Source organism: Fundulus heteroclitus, chromosome 20 (assembly GCF_011125445.2).
Source record: "Fundulus heteroclitus isolate FHET01 chromosome 20, MU-UCD_Fhet_4.1, whole genome shotgun sequence".
NCBI classification, from domain to species: domain Eukaryota; kingdom Metazoa; phylum Chordata; class Actinopteri; order Cyprinodontiformes; family Fundulidae; genus Fundulus; species Fundulus heteroclitus.
Genome location: NC_046380.1, coordinates 25,268,007 through 25,282,571, shown reverse-complemented (window position 1 = coordinate 25,282,571; position 14,565 = coordinate 25,268,007). Strand labels below are relative to the sequence as shown.

At 38.7% G+C, this 14,565-nt stretch overlaps 3 protein-coding genes across 6 annotated transcripts in view; 1 reads left to right on the top strand and 2 right to left on the bottom strand.

Annotated features, from left to right (window-relative positions):
- The first annotated feature begins 1,381 nt into the window (after window positions 1–1,381).
- LOC118567240 lies at window positions 1,382–4,007 on the top strand. The gene is made up of 3 exons (XM_036151903.1): window positions 1,382–2,080; window positions 2,331–2,444; window positions 2,827–4,007. Exons 1-3 carry the CDS (start codon window positions 1,538–1,540, stop codon window positions 3,910–3,912), a joined length of 1,743 nt encoding a protein of 580 aa, XP_036007796.1. The 5' UTR covers window positions 1,382–1,537; the 3' UTR covers window positions 3,913–4,007.
- Window positions 4,008–5,238: 1,231 nt separating this feature from the next.
- LOC118567261 lies at window positions 5,239–7,680 on the bottom strand. The gene is made up of 3 exons (XM_036151956.1): window positions 6,752–7,680; window positions 5,333–5,491; window positions 5,239–5,250 (listed from the first exon to the last, which is right to left on the bottom strand). The coding sequence occupies exons 1-3, from the start codon at window positions 7,586–7,588 to the stop codon at window positions 5,239–5,241; spliced, it is 1,008 nt and encodes a 335-aa protein (XP_036007849.1). The 5' UTR covers window positions 7,589–7,680.
- Window positions 7,681–9,202: 1,522 nt separating this feature from the next.
- Window positions 9,203–14,565, bottom strand: part of dip2bb (disco-interacting protein 2 homolog Bb) — a 59,843-nt gene continuing 54,480 nt past the window's right edge. For all 4 annotated transcript variants that reach the window (XM_036151898.1, XM_036151900.1, XM_036151899.1 and 1 more), the window contains one exon: window positions 9,203–13,435. In XM_036151898.1, the coding sequence (XP_036007791.1) occupies window positions 13,183–13,435 (253 nt within the window). In that variant the 3' untranslated portion in view covers window positions 9,203–13,182. The remainder of the gene's footprint in view (window positions 13,436–14,565) is intronic.

Sequence of the window (14,565 nt, the reverse complement as noted above, 5' to 3'; positions counted from 1 at the left end):
CCATTCAGAACCAGTCATGGCTGCACGCTGATCATAAAAACAGTTCTGCTAACCAGATGCAGTTTAAAACGCCACTTGGTCAGTTTATAAGTTTCGTTTTTATTAATTCTGCATTTTGTAACTACATGCACCGTATTTCTGTGCCTCCGCGCTTGCTCCTCTCCCCCCTCCTTTCCCTCAGAGCAGGTGCTTTCTGGGCGTCAGTGCACTCAGAGCGCACTGACGAGAGCAATAGAGATTTGTCTGGTCAGCGCGGCGACTGACTGAGAAACCTGTCGCTGTGAAAGGTGATAATGGTTATAAACTAACAGTCTAGAAGTGCATTGAGCTGAAAAGAGGGAGACATCAGCAGCTGGATCGTGCGTAAAGACGCAGCGGGAACCTCTGTGTGCTTCAGTGTTGCTGCTGAGGGGATCATAAAGGCTTGATGAAACTCAGTCTGATTCACCAATCAGGTTATAGATTTACAATGATAAACAACCCATAGATGAATGTGTAACAGTATAATAATTCGGTTAATAATTAAAATCTACTTAATTTTATTCAGTATTATTTGAACAATTGTGTATTATTTATGTTTTAATCCATTAACTGAACAATTAATTAAGTATTATTATTATTAAGTATTAATATGTCTCTTTCTCTTTTTAACACAAGTAATACATGTCTACTTCATTGTCTGGTGGGATAAAAATGAGATGGAGTTGAGTCCACCGGCTCTTCCAGGGTCCGGTTAGCCCCGCCCCCAAACAAGCCCCGCCCCCAAATTAGCATAATCTCACTCCTAACTTTTGATAAAAGTTGAGAGGTCTGGCCTTAGGTAAGAACCGCTTTGTATTTTATCAAGAAAAACTTGTTTTATCTGTTAAAGTTTGACCACACATTCTACAATTTGTCTTCAAAAAAGGGGGTTACTATGGCAACGGCACAACAAATTATGCGACCCATAACTAGCAGCGATAGTGCTACACAAGAAGTCTTCGCATGGCTTTCTGAAATACAACTATTACTATATATATATATATATATATATATATATATATATATATATATATATATATATATATATATATATATATATATATATATAAAGATGTGGATGTCTTTATTCTAATTATTTTTTTATTTTTTATGTCTCCAGGTGGACAAGGCTGTGCTGTCTATAATGACAGACGAACAGATGACCAATTACATCACTTCATATGGTGACAGAATAGCAGTTCTGTCTTTTTGTCAGCAAAGTACACTTGTTGCAGAAAAAGATACTCTTCTCCAGAACTTAAGAGATAAAATTGGAGCACGGAAAATGAGATCTAGGACCAAAAGAGCTGTTTGTAGCACATCTGGTTTGTTCCAAATGCAAGGGGTGGATATGGCAAGAGGAAGAAGTAAGGCAGCAGGGAGGACTTCGAGAAAAATTGAAATTGGGTGGCTTCATTTTCACATTGATGAATACCAACAAGTGAGAACAAGAAATGGTGGAGGAACGAGGCATGCAACAGTGGATAAAACTACAACTGTTTCTCAAATTCTTGAAATGGGAAAGGAGCTTTTTTTTCCAGATGGGACCTCCACCAAAGGGGTAATTGAAGACTTTCTTTTTGAAGTTTGTGACTTCCAAAAAAATCGGATTTCTTTAGATGAAACAGTCGGAAGTCTTTATGAAAAAACCAAGCTGAAGCTTCTACGGTTTTACATGTGCACAAAGAAAGAAGAAACAGTTCAGTATTCATCTGAAGAAGATTGTCAAAGTCCTGAACAACCAAATGACATGGACTCAACCCCAACAGCTAGAAAAGGATCTTTTGGTGAAATGGAGGATTGTGATGATCAAACTTTGAATCACCTAGACTCTTCCTACAACCATTCTGGAGTTGTTGATTTTACAGATCCACCTCATTCTGGATCCACACCTCGGCAGCCCCAGCCCTTCAGCTCTGAAAATTCTGGATCTGTTCCACACATGGATGAGGGAGACACGGTTGTATGGAATCCTGAAGAGGACCTAATTGGATTGGATGATGACAGTGACATAGTCGTTGTAACACTAAATTATGACAACACTGAAGAAGTTGTACAGGTAAGATCAGAAACACTTTGGCGTGATACGATTTAGATACTTATAGAAGTGATATGTGACATTTGAATTGAGGTAAAATAGTAACATATTAATTGGTAGAATTTACATAGTTTTTTGTGATGTATTTTTAATCAACTGTGAAATAAATATCTATCTTAAGGCAAAGGTATGAATAGTTTAACACTTGTGTTGTGTGCTGTAATCAAACATAACTTTATATATTACAATACTGTACAACTTTGTCATTCAGGACGATCTCAGCAGTCCCTTTGGACACGGTTCCCCGATACTGTTGCCTTCAGCCAGGAGTCTCTTCTCATCACAAATGCAAACCAGTAATATGGAGGCAGGACAAACTGGCCAGGTGAAATGGACACAGTCAATACAACCCAGAGCTCATTTTCTCCTCTGTAATGAACAACTCAGTACCACCTTTTTTTTAAAGGTCATGCAATTATTACATCTTTTGAATTGAATACATATTTTTTTATTGAATTGAATATATATTTTTCATTTAATTGAATTGGTATTTTCTATTTAATTAAAAATCATATGAAAGTATTAAAGTATGGATTAAGCAGAAGGGTTAGTGTTCCACCAGATCTTCCAAAGTTCTACAAATTAGCTTGGTAATCATAACATAGTAATGAAGAGAATATTAACAAACAAATGTCCAATCTGTTTGTAGAAATCTCATATTTGTATCTGTGTTGTTAATAATGGTTATTGCTTTATCTTTTACCCAGGACTCTGGCTTGATTCCACCCGAAGATTCTCACCCAAGTTCAAGCGGTCTACTGCCCCAATCTGTTTCAGCTGGTAACTCAGAAAATCTAGCAAACCATCTACATGTGTCAATTCGCAGGATCAAGGTTGTGGAAGATCTTTTGGCTGTGTTTATGGAAAACAACCTTTGGAATCAGACTTTAAAAATGGAGTTTGTGAATGAAAGAGCAATCGATGATGCTGGGGTATCAAGGGAGGTTTACACTGCATTTTGGGAGCAGTTTTTGGAACAGTGTGAGGGTGAAACAGAGCGAGTTCCCAGGTTGAGGCCTGACTTTTGTGAGTCTGAATGGCAAGCCATTGGACACATTTGGGTCAAAGGATTTCTAGACCATGGAGTCATTCCAGTGAGGCTATCGAAAGCTTTCATTTTAGCTTGTGTCCATGGAATTGAATCAGTGGATGATGATGTATTGATCCCATCATTTCTCAACTACCTCCCTCTAGTAGAGAGATCAGCTGTTGAGAAGGCTCTACAGGGCACCATGGATCAAGGTGATGAAGAGGACTTGCTAGACCTCTTCACAAGGATGGGGTCCCACTTCCTGCCTCCCAATGAGAACATTCAGCAGGCCATTGAAACCATGGCTCACAAGGCAATTCTTCAAGAGCCAAAGTATATATTGGATTGCTTCTCCACATCCATGGCATGTGTACAAGTGGAACTTGCTGACAAGAAAAGTCTGTTGTCTTTGTATGAAAAAAAGAAGGCCTCAGGTAAAAGACTGTTACAGCTGTTTGAATCAGCAAATGTGACGCTGTCCCAGAGAGAACAGACAACCTTTAACCACCTTCAACGTTTTGTAAAAAATGCTGATGAAGACAAGGCTGAAAAAATACTGCGTTTCTGCACCGGCTCTTCTGTAATCTGTGTTGACAAAATTCTCATTTGTTTCAACACTGAAACTGGGCTTAATAGAAGGCCTGTTGCTCACACCTGTGGAGCTACCCTAGAACTTCCTTGCACTTATAGTTCTTACCCAGACTTTCGCACAGAGTTCGACAACATCCTCTCCAGTAATTACTTTGAAATGGACATAATTTGAAGTTGATGGGAGGTATTTACAGCACCTTTTTGTTTTGGTTGGAAATTTTGAATGCAGTTTTTTTTTTCTTCTAAATTTCATATTTAAATATTTAATGCATTCAGTCATATAGCAATTGATTTTATGTTTTCATGGTTTGGCTGTATGTTTTTGTTACTTTACATTTCAATTGTATTTATTTTCAAAGATACCTTGTGAATAATACAAATTAATGTAAAAATTACTTTTCCGCAAGATTTTAAGATCTTGTTTTAAGTAAATAATTCCTTAATATTGATCAAAAAGTACTGTTTATATTGGAAGATTATTTAACTTATAACAAGATATTTTTCATATAAGTTAATTTATCTGCCAATAGAGCAAGTACTTTCTCATCAATATTAAAGAATTACTTACTTAAAACGCTATGTGTTGCTGAAAAGTTACTTTTAAGTTAATTTGTGTTATTTTAAGTGTAATAGGATATTTTCACTAGAAACTAGACCAGAATTACTTGTTAAGATTTTGTTTTTCAATGTATGAAGAAGTGCTCCTTTGATTTTATCATATTCTAACCCCTTTTTTTGTAATTAAACAGAAATGTGTTCTCATTTTCTTTCAAGATGCTGTACTACAAGACAGATCTGTTGATGTAGCCTCTGTGCAATGTTGCTTTAAGCAGAGTTTGTTCATTCAGTAAGGTTTACTGTTTAAGCTTTTAGATGTTTTTACAGATTTTTTAAAAAGTTCATAATTGTGTTTACAACCCTTAACTTCAGAGGCAAGAAATATGCATTTTGCTTTGTATCATGTTGATTGTTTCAAATACTTTTCCTTTCTTTATAGCATTTCAAATTTTAAAAAGTTAATTAATGCAACATTTATTTTAAAAATAGAATGGCAGGACAGAGTTTATCACTTAAAAGAAGCATTTTGTTTTGATCACAGAATTACATTTTCAGATAAATATTATTTATACTAAATACCCTTATTTTCCTTTTATGTTTATCTTTGTTTGACAAGTAAGTATTTGCTTTCACAGAGTTTATTTTGATCTGAAACAGATATTGCATATTTACAAAATGGTTAGAAGCAGTTGAATAAACTGGCAGTTCATGAAACTCAAATGAACAATACATTTCTTCATTGTCCCTTCTAGAGAACATAATGAAATACTTTTGAAAGAAAAGAAACAGTTTGTTTACATCTGCATGCCATTCTAAGTGGGCTTGTAAAGGTGCTGAAAAATGTTCTTGCTTGCAGTCAGCACATTTTAAAGTGATGCAATGATTGCCTCTCTTAGATGCATATACAAGTTCAAAGCCTGGTAAGCGTCTGTGGGTAAGGTCAGATGGGACTCTGCCATAAGGATGTTGCAGAGGTCAAAGACATCTGGATCACATGGTTTGGTCAGTCGAGAAATGCACTCATTTTTGCATACTTCAACATGTTCCTCTTCAACAAGGCAAAGAAAGTCTCTTGTCCTGTAGAGCTCAGGCAATGCATACATCACATTGGGTCGACCACTGGGGACATTTCTGTTGTTTGATGGCCTGATGGAGTGTGCATTCCAAACCTGGGCAGTATCATCCAGCTCATCCTGTCACAAAGAACACATGAATATGAGAATCATACACACTCATCTGTTTTAAAATTAGTAAATTATAAGAGTCATAAATAGGGATAGGAATTCCTAAAAACTTTGCAATACCAATTTCATTATGATTATTAATTATTGATTTTATTTTCATCAATTCTCAATGAGTTAGAGAATAAAGTCCTTAATTTAAAATTTGCACCATGTTGTATTCAATTCAAACAAAACTGAAAGTGGCTTAAAAAAGAAGAATCCTGCAGTTAGACTACAATTTTAACATGAAATTCAACTTTTTGCACATCAACAATGTTTGCGAACACAATTTTGCATGTTTCACATCTCAGGAAAAATCTTTCAAGACTTACAGTGTCTCCAGCTATGGTTAAACACATTATTATATGTGTATTGTTATTTAAACATCTGAGAAAGCTAAGCAAATTCAAGTATGCAAGATCAAATCATGGTCATACTGATTTATTTAGTCCACTGCTTAAACTAGTGGACTTAACACATAGCATTTATGTGTTAATGAAAATGATGTCTTGCTTACAGCTAAGGAAAATATAACATTTTAGATTAGAATATTACATCACACCAATAAAAACACTAAACTCCTGCTTTAAGGTTATTTTAAAGTGCTTTTAATTTGACAGTACTCATCCCAAATTCTAATTTATTGAATATGACTGTACATATAACTGAGATTGAGACTATTCATACAGTACAGAGCTGATATTAAAACAATAACCTTGATATGGAAGCATCTAAACTTGCCTGGCAGAAGAGCCAGAGTCCATTCCTCCCCCAGGGACCCTCAGACCTCCCTGAGGATCACGGCTAAGCAACATGTCAAACACTTTACATTCAATAGTCATTTGCATGATGTGTGTTAATTTGGGACGTTGGAAGGATTTGTTCCCTTTATTGTGATTCAAGCTTTGTTTGGGTCCTAGTCTTTTTTTGTAGAATATAACCACACTTTGGAACCCATAATGTGTCCTCGGTCCAAAGTAGACTGATCTCGCTATTCTGTTGAGTTCTCCAGAGTTCTGGTATGACTTTATTATTTGATCTGAATGTCAAATGAACTACGTTGGGACTATTTGTTTGGAAACACAGCGGATGCGTGTGCGAGCACCGGCCACCGGCTCTTGCTGCAGTTAAGTTGCGCAGCATCCGCTGTGTTTAAAAACAAGTAATCCCTCTAGGATCTCAGTTTGCTATTATTATCCAAACATAAATAAATTATTAAGATTAACTCACCTGTATGATCCCCATGCAGCAAAACTGAAGAAGGTTTTTGTCTAAAAATCCACCATCAAAGTAACCGTTGTCTCTGATGTCTCCAAAAAGGGACAACCAGAACTCCACACACTGGTTACGAAGGAAACGCCACCAATATTCAATTCTTTGATTAGCTGTACTTGCTCCTTCCAGGTAACTGTCAAGGGTCTCGTTTGGTTCCGTTGGTACAAGGAAACGCTGGAAACTTCTCACATGGCCATTTTCGGTTCCAAGATCACCACGTACAACTCTAGGGCAGCCATTTAAACGCTGCACCGCTTCGATGTAATACCCCCCGATCACCTTTGGATTACTACTTGTTGTGTAAGCATTAAGCCAGATTATTTTTCTTGAAAACCCATCAATACTTGCGTTGATGCATATTCCATATGGTTTAAGTTTGTCGTAGGAGTCCATGTGCCAGATGAAGTTTGGTCCCTTTGAAAAGTAATTTCTCCGTCTGAGACGTCTTGCCTGCCTCAGTGCCACCCCTTGGGGATCCAATTCCTTCAACACAAAGCGCACATCTTCTTTTCTCACACGAAGTCCATGCTCTCTGCATTTAGCGTACATCCATCGGTAACCGTGAAGCTGTCCAGAGGACTGTAGCTGGTTATTAATGAATTCTACCAAAACTGCCAAGTCGGAAAAGGACTTGCGCCGAATGAGTCCCCGCGCTCTGAAAACTCTCTTCAGATGTCTCTCACTAATACTAAATCCATGTCTGCTGTCAAGCACTGATTTAATGTGTTTATACTCAAGCCCAAGCTCGAAATAAAAATCTATATATCTACCCCATGGGTGGGTGTCCTCCATCACTGTGATTAGGTCGTTATGTACTGATGTCGGGATCTCGCGATAATAAGTCGGGATCTCGCGATAATAAGTCGGGATCTCGCGATAATAAGTCGGGATCTCGCGATAATAAGTCGGGATCTCGAGATAATAAGTCGGGATCTCGCGATAATAAGTCGGGATCTCGCGATAATAAGTCGGGATCTCGAGATCTCGACTTAGTTTCTCGGGATCTCGCGATAATAAGTCGGGATTTCTTTCCTTTTATTTTTTTCTCCATGTCCCCTTAGGGGCTCCGTAGGATTGTACCAATGAAAAAGCAAAATGTTTCTTACAGAAATAAGTGTGTAATGGAAAGTACGTTTAATACTGACTTAAAGATTGTTTCTGTTTTTTCAAAAAGTACTTTTAATCTGAATAACATGGCTCTTAGAAATGCATATTCGAATTTATTGAATAAGACTGTACATGTACACAGGGTAAAATAAAATATGGGACGTGTGTGTGAGATACATATTGTAGTTCTGTACTTGTAGTTGCAAAAGATTTGAATTTAAACTTTTTAAAGTTTAAGCAAATTCACTTTTGCGAATAATACATTAATGGTTCAGTTGTGCAATCATTCAGATTATGTAACTACTCATGATCTTTTAGAGACTCAAATGCCCCGTCCCCCCAAACTTGTATTATTCAGATGGCTAAATTAGACTCAAATAATCAGAAGGATGAATCAGAGGAATGGAACATTTCCACAAAGTAAAGTGTTTAGTTCAAAGTCTAATTCTGAAATACTAATCTGTGAAATGTTTCAACAAGAAGGCTAGACTACTGTGATTGTTTTTTTTTTCTTTGTTTTTTTTTAAGGGATCCAAAACTGTACTGGGGTCAAATTACAGTTCAACCAAACTATTATCTCTAATTAAAATCTAAGCCCAACGTTCTTAATAGCATCTTTAAAGAAAGAAAGAAACATTGTGTTTAAATGCACTTTTTTTAGAAGTGCTGCTAACCTGCTAGACTTAATGCTGAGATTAGAATATAATTTTTTTATCTATCTAAAAATATATTCTGCTTTAAATATTAAGTTATTTTTTCTTAAATTATAACAGCCTAGTCTGACATGGAAACACAGTTCTTAGCAGTTCTTTTAGTCTTATTCCAATATATTGGTAAACTTTTAAAGTGGTGGGAAGTTTTGACCGAATTTTGAACTGGAAAGCCCTATGAATTTTTGTGCCGCAGATTTTTGGTCAATATTTTTAATATTCTGAACACTTCTTAAGGAAATGCAGTGTTTGTATCTCTTGGATATGCGCTTTTATGTATAATCTCTCCTCACACATTCATTTTCACTGGAGTCCACGTGTTGCTTTAAGCATGAAATAAGTTGTGAATAAATCATTGCAAATTTTAAACTGGTTGTCGCCATTTTCTGAGAAAACAAATAGGTTTCCAATGTTGTCTGTGTTTTCAGGTTTTTTCTGTCATAAGCACTGCAGGAATATGGGATATTTGAACATGTGATACCTCACTATAGATTCAGATTAAAATAAAAAAAGGTAGTTTTTTTTTCTGTCATTACTTTCCATCTGTGTTGCATCACTACCATAAATGCAGAAACATTCAGGCACACCGTATGATTAAATGTTTGTTTATTCTGCATTACTTATACATTAAGTATAAAACAAAGTACAACAAACCAAAATGGAAGAAAGCAAAATGGTACCACCTATATCTTTTAACAGACTGAGTTAAAACCCCTCTAAAGACAGTGGATTAAACCCTCGTGAAGCAAATGTAGATTTCACAGATTAATTACTATACAACATATTCAGAGTGCATACACATAATATTGACAAAACAACTCAAGAGAGATGAATGCAATCTTAAGTGCTGGGTAGATTTTATTAATTCCTCTTAGTCTTTAAAAAAATTAGCATCATGTTTATTTTTCCATACTGTGCAAACTTTGAAATTAAATCGCATCGCACCATCATTAGGATTGCATAGTGTAAGAATTCTGAAGTTTGAAAAAAAATAATAATAAAAGAGTAGGAACCAAAAGAAGCCCTTGTAGACTTCCCAGCAAAGCAGGCAGATGGATTCTAGTTGTCATCTCAGCTCTCCCATAAGTTACAAAGATACTAATTTTTGTGAAATATCCAGTTTATGGATCCTGCTCTCATCAGGTCCAGTTCTGTTTTACTCCCTGAAAGTTTAGTCTCATACCGGTTTACCTCTCCTACTGCATCAAATATGGGATGTACCTGGAGCCAGTTCCTTCGTGGCCGAGTCATGCCAACATTCTGCTGCGACTGTGAGACAAAGTGTTAAAGCTAAAATTAAGTGCTATTGGACCCTTTTTTTTTTGTCAGAGCTGGACTAAAATGTGGCACTAAATGTTTTATCTGAAGGAGGACGTGCCGAAGATTATTGAACAGTGCAAAGTGCATTGTTAAGATGTTCGTCTGTGATTATCTTTAAGGTTTACAAATCTTTCCAAAATTTTGGCGAGACTTGTTTGAATGGTAAAATGGGGCAACTGCAAAGGGTGACAATATTAAATAAAGAAGAAGAAAAACAATTGTAGGCTGACACAAAGGTTTCATCACTGAAATACTGTGCAAGCCATTACAAAGAACCTTTAAAGGTTAAAGCACAAGGAAAAGCCCATAATTGCTGGTCAGATGTTTACATACACTTATCTTGGGTACACTTATTACATCAGCGGTGGAAAAATTATAAAAATATTTCAATCTCAAACAAAAGAAAAATAGGTGCACAAGTTTGCATTTTTATAGATGTTTTCCTAATCTGCAGTGGATCAAATCAATGTAAGTTTAACAATATACACACAACCCCGTTAATATTTAGTCACATTTGCCTCGGCAAATGCTTTTTTTTTTTTGTAGCCGTCAACAGGCTTCTTGTATAACCTTAGCTTTGATAGGTGACCGAGGCTATGGTCCTCGACGTGGTGGTCCTGAGTTCAGTTGCGGGCCATTCGCTGCACGTCTTCCCCTTCTCTCTTCACTCCATTTTCTGTTGAATTACTGTTCGATAAAAGCCACTAAGGACTGTCTGGGTTCTGCCTGCACAGGGTTTACTTGTTCTCCCACAGTCCAAAAACATGACTAATAGGTTATTCACTCTAAATTGCCCTCAGGTATGAGTGTGTGTGTGTGTGTTCACGCTGTTTGTCCTCTTTATCTATGTTGCCCTGTGATGGATCTGCAACATGTCCAGCGTGTGTGTACCCTGCCTCTTGCCCAGTCCCAGGAGAAGACGGGCACTAACCCCTCCACCACGACCAACACGGATAAGCGACTATAGACAAAGGATTGCAATTTAGCTTGGGCTGCAAATGTTGACATCTGAACACTGGTCCTAAGAGGGGAGAAATCAGCAACAATATGGTTAAGACATGGACACAACTGGGTGTTCCAACAGGACGATGGTCCCAAACACATCTAAAGTGGTTTAGGATTTAATACAGCAAACTAATATTAAGCTTCTGGTCTTCAACCTACTGAAAATGGTTAGATTAGGCTTAAAAAGGTCTGTGTCAGAAAAAACAAACCAATTAAGATAAACCCTACTGGTTCTCCCAAGAAGACGGCAATCAAAAGCTCAGTCGAGGTGTGAGTTTCTCAAGGACACTTAATCAAATATTACTGAGGCAGTGTGAATATATTTAAGTCTTTTTTTATGTAGATTTAGGGAAAATTCAAACTTGTGCACCCAATTCTTTTTGAACTTAAATTTAAAATGTAAATTTGAAATGTAAAATTGAATCAAAGCCATTTCTCGTATTACCATTCAATATAAACGGCTCAAATAATTAAATCAGAACCCCAAATTATTGTGACGTTCGCGCGTACGATGAATGGATGTCAACTTCTGGCCAGAGCATTTTCACGAAGCGCAGTATTTTTATGCCCTTCTCCGTCAGATGGCATTTTATTTTCCTCTTGATGGCGCCTTGCGTGTGGCTCAGCCTCGCAGGTGCATTCACAAGTGCTTCAACTTCCAGTGGTTGAATACAGAAAATAAGTTATGACACGTGTTGAACTACCTTCTGCTGGCTACAGTACGAACAACAATGCTTTTAGAGCTCAAAGCAATTATATACAAAAAGTTGCACAAAAACTCGCACAAACACACACACAAGCACACACACACACACAAAAAAAATACAGTTTGAACTTTTGGGTGTGGAGAGGAACCAGGTTTGAACTTGTTGTCGCTCCATGTTTCACACAACTAAAAAGGATCATGTCTATCTGCCAGCATGGTGGCCATGGATGTGAGATGAACAGAAGTGGACCGAACCTTCAGATTTTCAGTGAAAATGTAACCCGTCAGCCTGAAAACAGTCGTTTTAAGTAGTTTCGTAACCTTCCTTACCGACACCAACGGGGGAAGGTTCCTGCGTTAACAGTGATAGCCCTCCCAGTAAACTTGGATTACTCTGCTCAGAATAACATGCTCCTGAACCATATGCTCATAATGCCTTATTGTCATAATAAAATAGATTTTTTTTTCTCTTTAAAAAGTGCAACGTTATATCCATCCCGACACACAATGATTGAAAGTTATTCATCTTCTAGTCCCTTATATAGCTAATATCCTCAAACAAAAGTCCTTTTTAACCGGTATATCTTATTTACAGCCTTATTCCTGCTACTGTGACAGCCTCCCAGCTCAGGTATTGATTCAGAAAGGAGCAGCTGGGAGAGGTGAGCAAAACAATTATACATTTATACAAATAGAAATATCTATACAGTGACATACAGTATCGAAAATACAAAGAGACCCCTTTTGTTGTTACAGTACAGAATATGGGCTCTTTTATTTTGTTCTCATCCCTTTTGGATACCTGTGAGAACGTTTGCTCCACGGATCGAGGAAGAATATGAAGCCATTAATAGCAAATTCAATAAAAGTCAAGATAGGAATGTATGGCTGAAGTTTTGTAAGGCAGGAAATATATCAAAGCGGGAATATCTATTTGGTTTCAATAAGAGGAGGGGAAATAGATTTTTAAATATGCACACTGGCTGAGGAAGAGGTCTGTTCCCATGGCTTGCCCCCCTTATGCACGTTGCTGGGAAATGAAACGAAAAGGGGCTCAGGGCGAGCGTTTGTGTGCGAGTTTGCTTGAAAGCTGCATGTACAAAAATACTTCAAGTTGTGTTGGGATTAGTAGCTCTGCGTGGACGGGGAAGGGGGACAGACTTTCCACTAAGACAAGGACGACAGCTTTTATTATCAAAGTGACCTGTTGCCTCATTTTGTCATTTCTCCACCAAAAAAAACATAAAAAAAAAAAAAAAACGCAGCAGAAACTTTGCTTTGCTTTTTCCTTTCGCCGCGCATGTTACCTGCCTTGTTTGCAAAATTGCTCTGTTTCTATAAAAAAAAACACAGTGCTCAACCCCAAACACAGACATGCAGTGGTGAAGATATGCTGGTGTCACACAGGGCCGCGTGTCTGTACACGTACGTGCTTCATGCTTTTCTGCTCCACACACACACACACACACACACACTCTCCCGTCGAGACCGGTCGCTGGTGCTCATCCAAAACCCGAACCCGGGCGGCCACGAGCGCCTCACATGTTGTACGCGACGTAGATGGGGTCCAGCTGGTCGGCGAGGAACGAGTCGCGGAGGTGCATGCGCTGCTTCTCTCCCCTGGAGTTGATGGGTATGACGCCGGGGTCGACGATCACCACCACGCCCACGATGAGGTGGTGGCCCTCCAGGACCACGTTTGTGATGAGGGGCACCAGGTCCAGGGCGTCCTGCTCCGAGCCGCACAGCTCCGACACCACCACCAGCAGGTTGGTCCAGGTAAACACAGCACTGCCAGGGGCGAGAGCCAGGAGGTTCGCATCAGCGGTTAAAAGTTTCAGAATAACAGAAAACAAACAGCTGGGCTCCAACACACCGTTGAACAAACTTCAGACTCAGGTTTCCAGAGTTCTCAAACCTTTACCTTTATTGTAAACAAACTAAATAATGTACAATACTACAGTTTACTGTGACCTTATGGCAGATAAAGGCTTTAAAGGCATACTATGCAACATTTTTCAGTTAATTAATGTGTTCCATACCGTTTTGGATGATTAAATGAGTCATTTCAGGTTGAACAAAGGTTTTCTCGGCCGCCCTGGTGGTCTGTGGGGGAAATACCGTACTTGCACTTGCAGGAGCACTCAGCCCGCACCCACAGGCTCAGAAGTCTTGTGTGCATCGTGAGTCGGTCTTTCTTTACGGCGAGAACTGCTACATGCCCCCAGTGAAAGGCATGCTCGTTGCTAGCGCAGTGGCGATATTTGTGCAGTTATGGCGGAACCAGCGAGAAAACAGCGAAAGCCCATGTCGGAGCAGGCAAGAAAGAGGAAAAGAGCTCTGGACAGAGAGAGGAGTCGTACACGGGTGAACATCAGGCAAGCTTTTTCCCGAATGGCGAGAGCTAAAAGAAAAAGAAGGCTGCAAGGCTGACGCGGACCTCGCGTTTCTGCTGATGCGATTGTAAGTAACATTGGAATGGTTTCTCTCTCTGTGTGCATGTTCATACTTTCACTGTGTTAGTCATTGTTTGTACTGCCGTTTTTTCCACTTTTGGTTGCGTTCGCCTGTCTGCTAAGCTCAAAACAACCGCGCCTGGCTTGACAGAGAAACCAGAACAGCTGAGCATCTTTATGACTGTGCACTTTTACTTTCGCCCTCTGGGGGGAGCCTCGCTGGAAAATCAACCCCGGTTGCATAGTATACCTTTAAATGGGGAAGGAAGTAAGGAAGGAAGGACTCAAGGGAGGAAGGGAAGAAACGAAAGGAACTGGGTGGGAAGGAAGTAAAAGTCTTCCCCGTAGGATTGCTGTGCACAGCCCAGGAGAGTATCTGCTTAATCTGGAGGGAGCTGGGAGTAGAGGTGCTGTTTTTCACATTGACAGTAGGGTCGTGCATCAGGATGTTTCACTTTGGAGTGG